At 38.6% G+C, this 17,292-nt stretch overlaps 1 protein-coding gene across 2 annotated transcripts in view; it reads right to left on the bottom strand.

Annotated features, from left to right (window-relative positions):
• LOC122808740 (brain-specific angiogenesis inhibitor 1-associated protein 2-like) overlaps positions 1 to 17,292 on the bottom strand; it is a 1,062,100-nt gene that overhangs the window by 294,885 nt on the left and 749,923 nt on the right. For both annotated transcript variants that reach the window (XM_044079751.1, XM_044079760.1), the window contains exon 11: positions 3,982 to 4,183. In XM_044079751.1, coding sequence (XP_043935686.1) covers positions 3,982 to 4,183 — 202 coding nt within the window. The remainder of the gene's footprint in view (positions 1 to 3,981; positions 4,184 to 17,292) is intronic.

Here is a 17,292-nt window from a genome sequence, read left to right as displayed (position 1 = left end):
CTAACAAAGAAAATAAAGGGCCTCCAGCATGTGCCTTACACGGACAAACTAAAATCCCTGTCACTGTACTCAGTATCGTATAGACTTCTTAGGGAGACTTATACCTGGCCTACACAGCAACCCAAGACCCAAACCTAATGAACTTACTGCATATCCTTAAATCAAATGGATGTAGGGCCACCTGTTGCAGGGACTTAAATATGGCCTGTGACTTGAGTCCCAGTGACTGCCACATCTTTGGAACAGGCTACCAAGTCATGTGAAACAGAGCACCTCTATGACACCGTTCAAGAGGAACCTGGATAAGTGGATGGGGCACTGTAACTTCTTACCAGGAATAGTACCCACAACCCTCCTGGACATGGGCAGTCATCAATAAATGCAATCTTGGGTACTGACTAGTACCTCTACAGTATTACATAGGGTTGAAACAGCTAGGCTTAAAATGACTTCTGGGTCGATAGCCTAGTAATCTCCTATGAGCCTACATACACACACACACACATATATATATATATATATATATATATATATATATATATATATCCACATATATACAAACACATACATCTCTCTCTATATATGTGCGCACGCACGTATACACACACACACACACACACACACACACACACACACACACACACACACACACATCCACATATATATATATATATATATATATATATATATATATATATATATATATACATATATATATATAAGTGTACTTTCAAACGAGCAAAATTAATTATGGAATGTGTTTCCATTATTCACTCACAATACCGACATGCTGCATAATAAATAGGTGAAAATGTCAAAAACAAATGTCTGATGATATCCAAGTTGGTATTTTCGACATCAGCGTTAGTTATACCTGCTGCCACTTCCACCTACCTACTTTCCACTAGTACAAATCACTGACATATACTTTTTTGCAGGGGGTCAGGCCTCACTGTACTGCTCCTGTGGAGGGCAGCACCCGCCAGACCCCCTGCTAATTATATATTCTAACTCTGAGATCAAACTACAGTGAGGAAAAGGATAAATTTCCCAAGCCGCACTGCACAGCGATCTCTAGTCTTAATGTCGACAACATATGAGTGAATGCACAGTTGCATTTGCTGCACAGCACATTCATAGAATTGTAGTTCGGCAATATGGGAAATGGCCAACAAATATTCGGCATTCCCATATTAGGCGTACCTCAGATCTACATTGTTATAATAAACTACAGATGTGTGTGTGTGTGTGTGTGTGTGTGTGTGTGTGTGTGTGTGTGTGTGTGTGTGTGTGTGTGTGTGTGTGTGTATGTGTGTGTATGTATCTAGGTCCCCTTCAAAGGATATAAATTTCACAACATCGAATCTCTGATCTGTGAAGATCAGATGAAGGAAGTTGTGAAGTATCGAACCTTGTGATGGAGATAGCCATAAAGTGTGGAACGTGAAATTCTCTTCACTTTAGTGCGATCTTGGAGTTGGTATATTTAAGTAGCAGGGGGGTTTGGTGGGTGCAGGGAGGCCATGAAAAATGTGAAATAAGAAGTTTTCATGTTTTAGATTTTCTTTTTAGGTTTGATATTTCACAATTTTGATCCTCTGGTCTTCGATAGGCAGAGATTCGATGTTGTGAAATTTCAGTCCTTTGAAAGGGGTTGTGGGGGGAAAAATGCAACAAACTTTTTTTTTTTTTTTTAATTAGATGTTTGAAGTTTCAAAACTTCGATCATCTCGTCCTCGGCCATATGATGTTAGAAGCTTTGAAACTTTGAGCATCTGAAATATACACACACACACACACACACACACACACACACACACACATATATATATATATATATATATATATATATGTGTATATATATATATATGGAAAACAGCCAAAATTCTGCTACAAAATCTCCCTCAAAGCCATTTTCAAATTGGAAAAGAGGCTACAGGCACACACCCTCAATGCACCCCCAGGCATGCACCTATGTGGGAAATGCCACTAGTGCGATTTTGTCATTCAAACCCCCAAGATACATCTCACCACCCCACAGATGGTTATTCACATAAAAGACCATTTAAACTGTAAGACCCCCAACATGGTTTACATTGCTATATACTCTAAATTTGAAGCATACTACATTGGAAAAACCACAAGACTACTTGGGATCTGGAAAAAAGAACACGGGGGAGCCATCAGAAAGCAAGACCCTTACAACACACTAGCCAGGCATAGTAGGACTAGTGCCCAGTTCCCTTGATTCTAATTTGCAGAAAATGTAAAAGTCACAGATCCCCTAGGAATTACCATCTCCCTTTGGAAGACAGGCAACTTACTGTTAGTTAATGAGGTAAAATGGCAGATACAACTGTTAGCAGACACAACCCATGACTAAATGAAAAGTGGAGAATTTCCATTGTCCTTAAATGGATTAGCGACTCCCTAATCTATCCCTCGCTCATCACACCAGTTAAATAATAAGCCTAGGTTCCTTTTCTGTTATCTTCTGATGAAGTTCGACTGAAAACTTTACAACAAACGAAAGTGCTCAAAATGTGATTTAAATGAATAAAAGACTGACCAAAACACCAAGAACAGCCTAGTGTCTATGTTCCTTCCAAAACAGCAAAAGTTTCTTAAGTTTTTATATATATATATATATATATATATATATATATATATATATATATATATATGGGTCTACTTCTATTCGCTGACAGCCCATTTCACTGAAACCCATTTGGTCGACAGCTCATTTCATCGACAAACATTCTAGGTGGGGGGATGCGCCCCCCACACACCCCCAATGTGGGGGGCTGTGCCCCCCACACCCCCAACTATATATAACAACTCCACAGTCACACAACAGTGGGGAGGGGGGCAAAACCCAGGTTTTTGCCTTGAATACTTTTGTCAATGAAATGAGCTGTCGACCAAATGGGTTTCAGTGAAATGGGCTGTCAGCGAATAGAAGTAGACCCATATATATATATATATATATATATATATATATATATATATATATATACACACACATGGAATCCCGATGATTCAAGTTCTGGAACTAAAATATAGCTGATTGTACATACCAGTTTCTTTTCTGTGTGAGACTTCCGTATAGAGGGGATCAAGGAATTTGCCCTTTTCTTACTGTATTGCGATCTCACTGTTGGTATATTTAATTACTAAGGGGACTGGGGGTGGAGGGGGGCTTCAGCCTTCAAAAACATTTTACTTTGTTTTTTTCTTTTTTATTGATCGGATGGTGATCCAGCATTTGTGTCCAATCGCATGCCATTTGATGTATTAGTTTTATGACATATGGGCATACTTCCATACCTGTCAATCTGTCTTTCTACCTATATTGATAGACAGATAGAAGGATAACTAGACAGACAAATATGGATCTAGTTAACCAGATCAATTGTACCAAATGTCAATGGCACTAATGTTGTCAAATTATTTAAGATTCAGGACCAGGACTGTGAAGATTTTTTTGTTATTTATCTGTACTGATTTACAGTAGGAAATGCAAAACATCCACAACTGCACCATCTGAAAACAATGGAATATTTTCCTGTGACCTACATATTTTCCTTGGATGTAGGCATGTGTAGCGGGTTTACCACTTGCTTCTGGCATGTCTACCAAAGATAAAGTGCATTCTAGAACTTAACTTTACCCAGTCTGCATTTCTAAGTCAATTTATAGCATACCACAAACCGGTCACAGATACTGGCTGTCACTGGCCGAGACACCTGAAGCATAGCATGACGCAGTCATCCTACGTTTTTGTCTAGTCCTCCTATGCCTGGCTCCACCTTACATCAGGAACTAAATAAACCTCTACTGGCCTAATTCACATTCTTCACTCAGTGCATTAACATTCTCTGTTATAATCTCCCCCTCAGATCAAGGGTTATTATACTACTCACTAAACAGTGAAAGAAAACAAAACCTTTCCTTATAACCCCATAAAATAGCAAACCGTACATTTTGGTACGCATGTTCTCCCCATAATGCCAACCATCTCGTGCCTCTGGGACCAGCAGTAGGATGATATCACCTTCACTGAAGCTGAGCAGAGTACTGCTATCTCCAGAAACATGTGGAAATACAGCCTGCACTTTGTGTCGCTCAAACCTTGGCGGAACCACAGACAATGGAGATACTCGTGGCAGAGTCTTGTTTTCAACTGATGGAAACAAAATAAGACAACTGTTAATAGTATGTCAACATAATGGAAATATGATTATTTAAAATAAAATTAAATTAAATTAAAAAACAGCCACCTAGAAACTACCAGCACTCAAACGCCTATTTGCCACATAATATGTTGCAATTCCATGCCAGAAATAAGCTGCGCTCAGGGGATCAGCCAGGAATTTTGGAACTGTACACCAACTTCTAGACTGCAGCCCATCCCAAACCCAGACATTATGTTTCTATACAGCATACATTTTTCAGTACTGAGGGGAAAAAATCTTCTGAAATGATATAAGGGGAAAAAAGTGATCTAACCTGGAATTCTACGAATTTATTTAGTAACTTGTATGCCAAAAAAAAAAAAGAGAGAAAATACTTGAGCTTTTAAATGTAAAATTCTAGCACACATCATTCAGTAAGTATTTAAGACAAATGTACATGCTGCGGCATATATAGTATATGCCTGGCTACACTCGTGTGTAATCATGGCACTTGATCAAGTTACATGTGCAATGAAAACCTCTACCATTGTTCAAGCTGGACTGTAATACCTGGTACTACAATTCTAGTACAATTACAATAAATCTATCAGCAAAAACAGCTGCAGTATAAAACACGGTTAACACACTCTATATGCCATACCTACAAATTCAGATATAGCAAAAGCAAACCCTCTAGATTACACACAACAGCACTGCCTTATAGTTTTAATTAATACTACTCAAATGCAGGCACATGGTAATGCAATCATAAACTGTATGCCCTACAGTACAGTGAAGTCACTTTCTAAGGAGCGATCTTTCTTTGATTAACAGAAACTGAACAGGTTCACAGGTTGGGTACTAGGCTAATGACCACTAGGGCCATTACAAGCCTAGCTGTGGACCCCAAACCACAAGGCTCTCAAGTATCATACGATGGGGAGGCATATTAGCAGGCAGGTAGCTAAGGATTTGTTCAGTGGGGGGACAATACTTTTCTTACTGATGGCCTCCTTCAATAAGGGACACGGAAGCAAACTCGGGGTAAAGTTACAATTTCCCATCCAATTGTTAGTGTTTTATTTAAGTAGAGCCAGTCTACATTCTCCAGAGTGAGGAAGATTTCAAGGGTGTGGAGTTTTTTTGTTTAGTATCATGACAGTTGTGTCTTTTGGCATTGCCAAAAATGGCTGTAAGGGGGTGGATAAAGTTTTAGCCAATATCTGAAAGTCTAGTGGGCATGGGTACAAACCATCCTTGGCAAAAGAAAGTTTTCTTTTGATTATTTTCTCTCATGCTGACAGATACTGGATCCCCCTGAAGTAACACCAGAAACTAAGCCAGATATTAAAATCAATCAAATATAATGCAGTGAGGTATGTGTCAGGTCATTTGCACTACCATATTGGTACCGGGGTGGTACCGGGGTGCAATAACATGAATGCGTGAGTGATATTGTGGATCCTGGCATCTGATAGGCAAATAATCATACCCTCTCCTTGTCTGCCCTGGTGGGTGGGGCATTTGTGACAAGGAGAAGATAAGAACAAGAGTATTAGGCAAAGTTATGCTTGCCCTGTGGGCTTTGCACTTGGGTAACCATTAGTTGCAGGCTTATGTGCGATGTTAGGTGCTGCCTGCTGAGGAGCAGTATTCTATTTCATTAACAAAGGAGTTACCAAAATGGTATTCTCACAACTCAACACAGCAGTGTTTTTATTTTTTGGGGGGGGGGGGTGCAATGATCCTGAAACATATTGAGTCAGTGACTGCAGTAAATGAGGCCAGTGTCAGCAATTATTCTATAGCAGTTGACACTTTTACTAAATACATTTGTCAGTTAAAAAAAATGAGTAAAGTATTTCCAACAAAAATTAAGTCTGACTGCCAGAAGTGACTTTGTGTTTTCAGTTAGTTTGCCACAGTTATATCATCATGAAGTAAGACATATAAACAATGGGTCTGACAATGATTCTATAAACATAGGTAACAGCATTTAGCCATGATGCTTGCACTGAGCATTGGCTTTGCACTTACATACCTTTTTGTGACTTAATGCTTCTCAATACTGGGCAGCACCCATATTGTCTCCCCTGAATGATTTCCTTCAGGTCTCACAGGTCACCCTACCTAGTTTCGGTCTTGGCACATGATGTTTAGCTAACTTCATTCTCCTTACATAGGAACAAACAATGCAAGTGATCATGGGGACCATAAGATACCTAGCCATATACACACCTTTAAGAAGACCCTTTTCACACACTTAATAGTGCTTACCCCCAAAATTAAGTAGGGCTGTACATGATAACCCTGATGTACACTTGTGAACTTGTGCATACCCATCCAATTATCAAAATTAGCCGTAAAGGCAGCCAGACTAGTACTTTGACCTGTAGAGGTAACTTATTGCATCTCCCCAGTGTGTTTTGTTTATTTGTAGGTATAGATTTAGGTCCTTAGTGCAGGTGTTTACAGAACCACTGCTTTGGCAGGGAAATAGGAGGTCAAACAGGACTGGGTCTTTCATGGCTCACAAAGACATGACAGATCACACTGCAGCAACCTGTAAGATACTGACTATAAGAGTTGTCATGCTAATCTATTAAGGTAGTTGAAAAATTGAAGACCTTTAATGTTCTTTGTTAGAAATCTTTGGGGCCTTTTCACTTGAGTGATAAGCTTGGATTTGTACATACCAAAGGAGGTATTGTATTCAGTGGCATTCTGCTAAGGGAAGAGCACAGTGGTAGGACAGCGTCTTTGGATCTTGAACATCTTCTTTATAAAAGTGATGTCTCGCTTGTACCAAATTTTGTCCACACCATTAATGTCTATGAGTAGTAGCAGAGCAAGGGTGGGGCAAAGGGGACAATTACCCTGGGCTCATAGTGTTAGGGAGCTCACTTGAGAGACAGGCTTGCAGTTAACCTTTTCTCTGTACTGAAATGCCAGTACAAAAAGGCACTTGGATTCCGGGGGGGGGGGGGGGGGATTGGCTGAATTATTAAAGTAATGCAGACAGTTCACTTTTTTGTGCTTTACTTGAGGAGGCATTTGGTGGGGCATGATTGGCTGCATCGTTGTAGGAATTTCTTACAGTAAACTGAATACTTTTATTTATTTATATTGTGTTGAGGGCTGGCATGGGGGTCATGATTGGCTGCATTACTATGGAACACAAATTATCTTCCTACAGCAATTTGAGCATTGGAAAACTTTTTTTTTTTTTTTTGCTCTTTGCTTGATGAGCTGGGGGGATGCATAGATTATTTGCTGGAACATGATAGGCTGCATTATTGCAGGGTTATGTGAATGTCTGAAGACTTTTTTTGCTCTTCACTTGAACAGCTGAGGAGGTGGGGCACTACTTGAACCAGCTACATCTCTGTGTCTGAATTTTAGGGGAATCTGTAAGAAATGAGGTCTTTTCACGCATATTATGCTTCAGTGGTGTGTGTCAGTCTCCATTCGACAATATTGCCCCCTTACATAGTATGTTTCCTTACTCTCTGTCAGTTCCACTTAATGCCCCTTTACTTATCTTATGTATGGAATATATCACTGCTTTCTTGAGAGCACCTTTATGTTGACATGTTCATAATTACATACTACACTAATGACCACCAGGGCCTTTATAAGCCTAGCTGTGACACCCAACCCATCTGTGTCGCTATGTATCATGGGCATTTATTACACTGCGGTATGTTAGTTAGGAGGTTTCTTGAGGTTATGGAGGGGGTATGTTAGTTAGGCGTTATTGTCTGCTTCTGTTTATCACAGATAGAGGGGGCCAGACCCAGGGAGAATTTCTGATTTCCTATCCATTGGTCAAGGTTATGCTTAAATAGGGTTAGGGAAATGGTCTGCTTCACACGGATGGGGTGTCTGCTCGTATCTTGCAGCCCTTCCCCCAACTAGTGTCTGATTATGCAACTAATGTTTATCTGTTGTTTAGCAGTTATCTTTACTAGTACTCCTTTATTTACATATTATGACTTTCTGCAAAGTGAAGCCCCATGTGGTCTTCTGATAACAGTATGACATTCCTTTGAAAAGAAAATCTCCTCACTTAATATCCATCCCAAAAAACTAATTCTATGTTACAATAACAGCAAGTTCCAATGCATAGATACATTAATCAACAAACACCTCCCTCACTGATGAAACATGTTCTAGCTACGTAGTAGACTGCAAAACGCAAGACATTTAAGAATTTCGATTAGATAAGTGGATGGGATCTTGCAAAATCATCCTAGAAATCTCTGGCTACAAAGTATTCACTATGTCAAATTAAACATCGCCACGTCGCAGATCACCCTATTCCTTCTCTGTTTTTCTTTTACTCTTTTTATGCCAGCTTATCTTTATTTCCCTTCCATCTAGGATTAAACCAAGCTGGAAATATTTTTTTTACATCTCCCAAGTTGACTCTATCCCTGAACTTCATCTTCTGAGGTATTAGTTCATCTTCAAGGGAATCCATTTTATGGCATTGATGGCTATGCCAACAATGTCCAATACACTGCTTATTTAGAATAAACCTACAAATCTACAGAGAAAAAATAAAGGTGACATGGAAGAATATATATATATATATATATATACTGCCATAGTGAGAAAATGTAAAGCATCACCTATCTTCCTCTGTGACATGAAGGTTGATGTAGCTGGAAGCAGAGATGACCCCCAAAATTTATAGTTCCCTCCTTTACACTTTAACCTTTCCTTTAAGTAATTTATATTGAAAACATGTTTAAACTATGTTGTAGTTTATGTGTTACAAACATTTTTATCACTTACAAACCTTTAAGTTTGTCTGTAACCAGCAGCCCCAACATTGCCCTGTTTGTTGTCACTCAGAGCTGTTCATCATTTGGCAACAATGCCAAAGAGATTGTGCTTACATCTGAAGCCATCCTTGGCAAGAAAAATTAAATTATTATTTTGCACCTGCGTTGCTTGTTTTCATCACATTGTAAACAATTTCTGTGCTATTTATTGTTTTTCTTGCACTTGCTTAGAGTTTTAAGTAGCATTTTGTAACTGCTAAGGGCTGCTGTTCTGCATTTAACTACACTGAATCTATAGAGTTTCAGGGCTTTTAACTACCTGTTGTGGTTCCCAAAACACTTGGGCTCCAAACCAGTCATTTTACATTAAGAGGGTCAGAGTCTGCACTCCTGCAGCAGAACAAAACATGATTTCACATGTCTGAGCAGCGAGTTGCTTGTGGAACGCTTATTGTGTGCTTACCTAACTGGCCCTCGGGCATAGTTAGTATAAAAATGTGATTTTTTCTTCTGCTTGTATATAAGCCTCACTTTTGCACAAGTCTTGGCTCATTTACTTAGAGCTACCAATTGTTTGGAGATGACACCAGAGAGTTTGATAGATTTCGCTTACATCTGAAGCCATCCTTGGCAAGTAAAATTAAATTAAGTATTATTTTTCACTTGCATTGCCTGTTTTCATTACATTGTGAAATATTTCTGTACAATTTATTTTTTTCCTGCATTTGTTTAAAGTTTTAAGTTGCATTTCTTAACTATAGTAAGGGCTGCTGTTATGCATTTAAATACACTGTATGTACTGGGTTTTTTCAGTGCTTCTAGGCATCTTTTTTGTGTGGTTTCCTAAACACGTAGGATCCAAACCAGTCCTTTTACATTAAGAAGGTCAAAGTCTGCACACTCCTGTGGCAGGAGAGGATCAGTTTTACCTATCTGAGATGGAAATTGTTAGCGGAAAGCTCAGTGCGTGGTTACCTGATTGGCCTTAGGGCATAGTTAGCATAAAACTTATTTTTTTTTTCTATGTGTACATAAGCCTCACATTTGCGCTAAGATGCTCTTCATTGAGTGGTGATTAGAGGTGTCCTGTATGCAAACTTTCCCTCAGAATGTTCCAGGCATTTGTCTGTTTGAAAAAGTTGAATGTAAAAAAAGTAGAATATGCATTTAATAAGATTTTACATTCCTAGAAAACTTACAATTTAGCTAAAAATGTATTGGTTAGCATTACAGCAGCTCTGTAAGTTAAGCTATAAATATGCATTTAAACAAGCGGATAAAAAGGGGCAACTCTGTGATTATGGATAAAGGGAAGCATCTTGAAATGGTTTATGATTTGTTGGTGGATAGAAGAGAATTTGAGAAGTATATTAATAATCCCCTTTCTATTTTTAATAATGCTTTATTTGAAATTTTAAAGAAAGGAGAGAAGTTGGGATTTTTGGTGCTAGTGATGTTAAAAAAAAATTATTAAGAAACCAAAGGCTCTGGTGATGTATGCTATTCCTAAAGTCCATAAGAATTTATTAAATGACTGTGGTAGACCTATTATTTCTGGGGTGGGTTCCTATTTGCAAAATGTAACTGTTTTTGGATTTCCAGCTTTAAAAGATTCTGGAAATGGTACCTGCCCATGTAAATAATACTCAAGAGTTATTGGAAAAGATAAAAGATCTTGTATGACAGGATGACTATAAATGGGTTACAGTGGATGTTAATCCATTGTTTACTAATATCCAGCTTAGATGGGGACTGTGATGGGGGGAGGGACCTATTACTTCTTTTGCACTCTTCCTTTTGGGGTTCTGCCTGACCCATAGCCATTTTTGCTTTGAAAATGAATTTGTTTTACAGGTTAAGGGAACAGCAATGGGGGCACCCTTTTCCCCTAAGTATGCAATTTTATATATATATATATATATATATATATATATATATATATATATATATATATATATATATATGTGTGTGTGTGTGTGTGTGTGTATATATATATATATATATATATATATATATATATATATATATATATATATATATATATACATATACACACACACACACACACACACACACACACACACATGGGAGACTTTGAAGGGACGTTTTTGTATCTACTAAATTTTACACTGAACATGTGATATTGTTTAAACAGTACATAGACAACCTGATTTTTGTTGGTAGAGGTGATGAGTATGAAATGTTTGATTTTTTTGAAGCTCTAAACAATCCCCATGGACTCAAATGTTCTTATGAATTAAATAGGAAAAGCATAAATTTTCTTGATGTTACTGTTTACGTACAGGGGAGGACTGTTAAAGTTAAACCTTTTTGAAATCATTGCCCGATGGGGAATTTAAGAGAATTTTTAATAATACATCAGATGTAGAACTGGGAGATAGCAAATTACACAGGGTAGAAAGCAGGATTAAAGAGCAAGGTTATAAATAAAGCTAAAAGTTGTTTATTGGAGGGTAGTAAAATGATGATGCAGAGTAATAAATGGAGAAATGAATAAGTTTGGATATGGTTAGAAGTAAAGAAAAATGTTCTTTTGTTTCAGTATATTCCCCTTTTTTTCAAACCTTGAAAGATTTCCAAAATCTGTTACTTTTTCTTACAGAAGTAATAATTTAAAAGAACCTTTGAATTATGTGTATAGACCATAGAATTCACTGACAGGATGCAGGGGTATGCTCCCATGTGGGCATTCCAAGGTATGTTCAAAAGTCAAAAATCTTACTGGTACAAAATTAATGGGAGAAAATCTACATTATAGGGTGTAACTGCAGGTTTCCTGCCTGCAATATGTGTCAGACAAAACATAAAGTTAAGTTCCATATATTGGAACATTTGGGGGATATAAGGAACCATAATTTAAAGTGTCTGGTGGCACAGCACTTTATTAAAATTCATGGGTGTGCAGATGCAAGTTTCTTTTTCTGTGTGTTAGGCACATTTTTTCCCGGGGTGGGGGGGGGGTGGGGTATTCGAATAAATTAAGTGAATTGGAAATGAAGATGATATTAAATTATAAGACATTGTCCCCAGGGGGGTTTGAAAAAGGAAGTTAATCTGTGTTTTTTAAAAGTAATACTTAAATAAGTTATTTATGGTATAAGAATTACTTATATTTTCTATATTTGTATATAAATGTATATTTATTAGGATGTTTTGTTGTTTATTTGATTGATTGTGTAATTGTTAAATTAGATTAATCAGGCTCGTACCTGTTTAAAAGAAGTGAATTTGGGTGTGATGTTAAATCCTGTGAAGGCTAATGGCTGAGGTACCAGACTCATGAATAAAGTCAGTCACTTTTTGACCAGTTGGATTTTGTTTTTGTTTTCTTACATACATATACAAACACCAGAAGTTGTTCTGTCCCTATAAAACTTACTTCAGGAATGTACTTCACTCCCACTGTACTCACGGAGAAAGTAGTTTGCACAGTAAGCAGCATTGCCGTATTAAGTTAGGATTATTTAGGTTTAGACTACATTACTACAGCTCCCAGAGCTATTGCTGATCAAAGAGCATCTGGTTTGGGCACTGGACAGCATTGTCAGATAGGTTAGCTGTAGATTACACCAAGTAAGTATGCATCCCTCACCCAGTTGCAAACACTCTCCACTCCAGTTTCTTGTAAAGTACACATTAGGACCTGCAACCATGGATAGGCAGTTTCCTGCTATCTCTGTATCTAGCTTGGTGGACATTGGCATCCGGAGGCAATGTAGCAATTGTCTTATGTACACTGACAACCACTTACTTCTGGAAGAGATAAATACAGTATGTGAGAGGTGTAGTCACACAATGTCACTGGAGGCTAGACTCTCACATACAGACAAAAACAATATCAAATAGGTTGTCAGCAGCACATACATACCACGTATAGTACTTACAAAGGGCCACACACATAAATCCACATATGCAAAGGTACCCACACGCAACTTACGCAAACCTTAAAACCCTCTCAGACGCAGTTGTCAGAAACTCCGCACATATACAAACAAGACAACTTATACTGCAACGCATAAAAAAAACCATCTCATTGTGTCTCAACTACAAAGCCAATAAGGCATAACACCCAACAACTCAATATTTTGGTCATAGGGCACTATAATATTTTGGTCACAGGACACTATATTGTAAAACACACTGGTGTCTCTCTCACCAGGCTGGATAAGGAGAAAGTCATAGTTATTTGTCTGTCAAGGGCCAGGATCCACCAGATCTGTGAATGGAGACCAAGCCACCAACACTTGCCCAAACAGAAATTAAAGAAATAAACTGTGGATAGCACAACATACAATAAACAGACAATTCAATAAGTTTAGCGCTTTTATCCATGTGCCAACGGAAATTCATCATAACTGTTTGCAAACCTACCCTGTTACTAAATTTATATAACATCCATTTAACAACGATCAATAAAACAATTAATACATACTTCACATTTAAAGAAACAGTAACCCTAACACAACATCCCAAATTTCCAGGAAACATATTATACTATCGTAAAACAGGTTTGCAGAATTAAATCAACATAGAAATTTTAAGGTTTTAGAAAAACCAACACTAATCCATATAAACATATACTGTATATAAATTTTTTTTAATAACTGTATGTCTTAAAAAACTCATACATTTAAATACTGATAAAACAGATACATATGTGAATAATTATATACAGAAATATATGCATCATTTTGACCAAAAAAAGATTATCATGGACTTCATTAACAAGGACATTGGCAACCTCCAGATGCTTGATCCCACACAGTTTGGTTTTGTCAAGGGGAGGTCATGTCTGCTAAATTTGGTCGACTTCTTTGAGACAGTCACCAAGGCCATAGACGAAGGGAAGACAGTGCGCACACCACCTACCTTGACCTGGCCAAAGCCTTCGATACTTTTCCCCACTCAGGTGTAATAGATAAACTCTCTCATCTAAGGCATGAATCCATATGTTACCAGATGGGTAGCAAACTGGCTCACTGATATAACCCACCTAGTCAAAACAGGGGAAGCCACCTCAACTAGTAGACCCGTAACAAGTGGTGTACCCCCGGGATCGGTCTTGGGGCCTCTGCTGTTTGCGATATACTTCTTAGAGGTGCAGGCCAAATCTAGTGGGCTATGGCTGACCAAGTTTGCAGATGACTGCATGCTTGGTGCTGTCATCAATTCACCTAGTGATGTGGACATCCTCCAAGAAGGTCTCACCCAAACAACTGACTACTGCTAGAAACACGGCCTCAAACTGAATGCCACATATTGCTTCATCATCCCTTTTGGGGAGAATGATGTCCCCACAAATTATCACATTGATAACAAGGCACTAAGCATGCAATTAGTCGTTAGAGACTTGGGCACCCAGGTTGATAGCAAACTGACTTTTGACCATCATATCACCTCTGTTGTACAGAAAGCTTTCTACATGGCCCACCTCATTATTAAGGGTATCTCATCCAGGGACAAGGTGACCATAACATCCCTGTATTCTTCCCTTATAAGACCCATTATTGGGTACACTGACCCTTTTGGCATGTACCTCACAAAGCACATGCAGCAGCTGGAGAGACCACAAAGATTCCTCAGCCGGAGAATCCAGGGCCTCAAACATGTACCCTGCACAGATAGGCTAAAAGCCCTGTCCCTCTACTCAGTCTCCTACAGACTCCTCAGAGGTGACCTCTGCCTGGCATATAAAGCAACCTAAGACCTTTCCCTGATGGGACTGCTGCATATCTGCAAGTCAAGCTCCACTCAAGTAACCCACACGCGTGACCTCAACCTGGTCTGTGACATCAATAGGATTTGTTGGCCGGACAGATTTGTATCCCAGAGACTCCCCCTTTTGTGGAATAGACTCCCTCACCACATAAAGCAGAGTACCTCATTAAACCTTTTTAAGTGCCAACTTGATAACTGGATGGGGAACAGCAAATACACCCCTGGGAATCTACCTATGTCCCTGCTGGACAGTAGCATAGGGTGCTGACTTGTTGGAACATGGGCTAAATTCTTGACTAGGCTTGTAAGGGCCTCAGGGCCAATAGCCTAGTAACTTCTTATGATCTTATTCTTAGAAACTGAAATGTATATGTCTCCTTTATGTAACACATTAAGCATCTTACCAGCGTATTCCACTGTGTCCATAATTACCAATCCACCCCCTTTGTCAGGTCTCATAATCCTCAGTTCTGGATTATGTGTTAAATCATTTCAAATATGTTTTTCTTCCCTGGTAAGGTTAAATATACCCCTGCTTTTATGTTTGGCAAAATTGTAAAGTTATGATTCCACCATGCACTTGAAGCTCTGTAGAGTGGGGTGTAATGGTGGACTGAACGTACTCTTTTTCTACAAATTGTGTTCACAAAAGATGTATGAGGATCACAGAATCATAGGAGATTAGTAGGCTATCGATCCGGGGGTCATTTCCAGCCTAGCCATTTCATCGCAATGAAATACCATAGAAAAATCAGTTGATACCCAAGATTGCATTTAGTAATAGCTGCCCATGTCCAGGAGGGTTGTGGGCACTATTCCTGGTAAGAATGTATGGTGCCCCATACACTCATCCAGGTTCCTCTTGAACAGTGTCATAGAGGTGCTCTGTTTCACATGAATTGGGAGCCTGTTCCAAAGAAGTGACAGTCACTGGGAGATAAATCTGTCCCTCCAGCATGTCCTATTTAATTCACAGGCCATATTTAGGTACCTGGAATGGTACAGTGACCAAGACTTTAGTCAGTCTGTGTACAGCACATGTTGGAGTCTCTTGATCTTCTTAGTTAGAAACCTCTGAGGTCTCTCCAATTGCTGCAGGTGCTTAGTACGATACATGCTGAATGGGGCATTATAGTCAATTATGAGCCAGATTAGTGCCAGATATAGACGAGTTACAACCTCTTTTGATCTCGAGCCGTGTCTTTGCTAAAGTGAGCTTTGTGGAAAGCTTTCCTTAGAAAGTTAGACGTGATGCTCAAGGTTAAGGTCATGGTCTACCTGTGATACCAGGTCCCCCACCACTTCATGGGAACTTAGGGTATTGTTATTGATTTGATAGTATGAAGGGACATTGTTTGTGCCAAAGGAAATGATGATGCATTTCTTTGCATTCAGTTTGAGACCATGACTAATACTCCAGTCGTTGGTCTGTGTGAGACCATCCTGAAGTATATTGACATAATTTGTGGATTCGATAATTGCACCCAGTTTGCAGCCACAACTATTTAGTTTTGACCTGAACTTCTGAGAAGTATATGCTAAACAGTAGGGGGACCCAGCACTGACCCTTGCAGTACCCTGCTGGTAACAGGTCTGCTGGTGGATGTGTAGTCACCCACTTTGATAGTGTTTGTCTGGTTTGTGAGCCAGTTGGCAACCCATCTTACAAAGAAGGGGTTTATATTCAGTTTGCCAAGTTTGTTGGTAATGCCTGAGTGCGGGATAGTGTCAAAAGCCTTTGTGTTAAATAAAATACTGAAATTAACTTTTTTAAAAATATTTTGAAATCTATTAAAGTCCTACTGAAATTGACTTTTTCTTAAATATTTTGAAATCTATTAAAGTCCTGCTAATATTAAAGTTTTGCAATGGTACATATGATATCCCTCTTTTGAAAAAGTGAACAATAAGTCTTATTAAGTACAATATTAATGTAATTAAATATTTTAAAATTATCCTGTTCAAACATTATTCCATTACATACAATATCAGTCATAGTATCATTCCTTATAGGAAATGTGTTAGGTACATTTATTTTCTTGTAACTAACTGCACAACACAAAACTGAATAAACTAACACAAAAAGAGGATGCAGAGTAAAGCGATAGCCTCCGTTTATTGTCTGAATTAACGGCTTTCTTCCACAGTACAAGGACTACATCAGAATGATTCTGATGAAGTCCTTGTACTGTGGACAAAAACTCTTAATTCGGACAATAAATGGAGGCCATCCCTTTACTCTGTATCCTCTTTTTGTGTTATTACACAGGTTCATAGAATAGGTTCAAAGATTAGTACTAAGCTAACCACCCTTGTGAGCCATTTTAAGCCTAGCCAATTATACCTTGTGAGACTCAAACCCTACACCTTGTGTTTGTAAGGTAAACACCTTAGCGCCACCCTCCCACCATTTATTTTCTTCCTGTTTCTTTTCCCCTTTTTCCTCAGTTTGAATTGGTTTGCACCTCCGTTCGAGACTCCATACATTCTGATCACCCACTGAACATGAAAGAGCAAATTACCGAGGTGTACTTATCTCCATAAAGGATAAGCACACCTCAAGGCTGGTCAAATAATATGACATGCTT

This window comes from Protopterus annectens, chromosome 1.part1 (genome assembly GCF_019279795.1).
Source record: "Protopterus annectens isolate FY-2018-M chromosome 1.part1, PAN1.0, whole genome shotgun sequence".
In the NCBI taxonomy this organism is placed as follows: Eukaryota; Metazoa; Chordata; order Ceratodontiformes; family Protopteridae; genus Protopterus; species Protopterus annectens.
The sequence above is the reverse complement of the archived record's forward strand: the minus strand, read 5'-3'. Positions and strand labels throughout refer to the sequence as shown.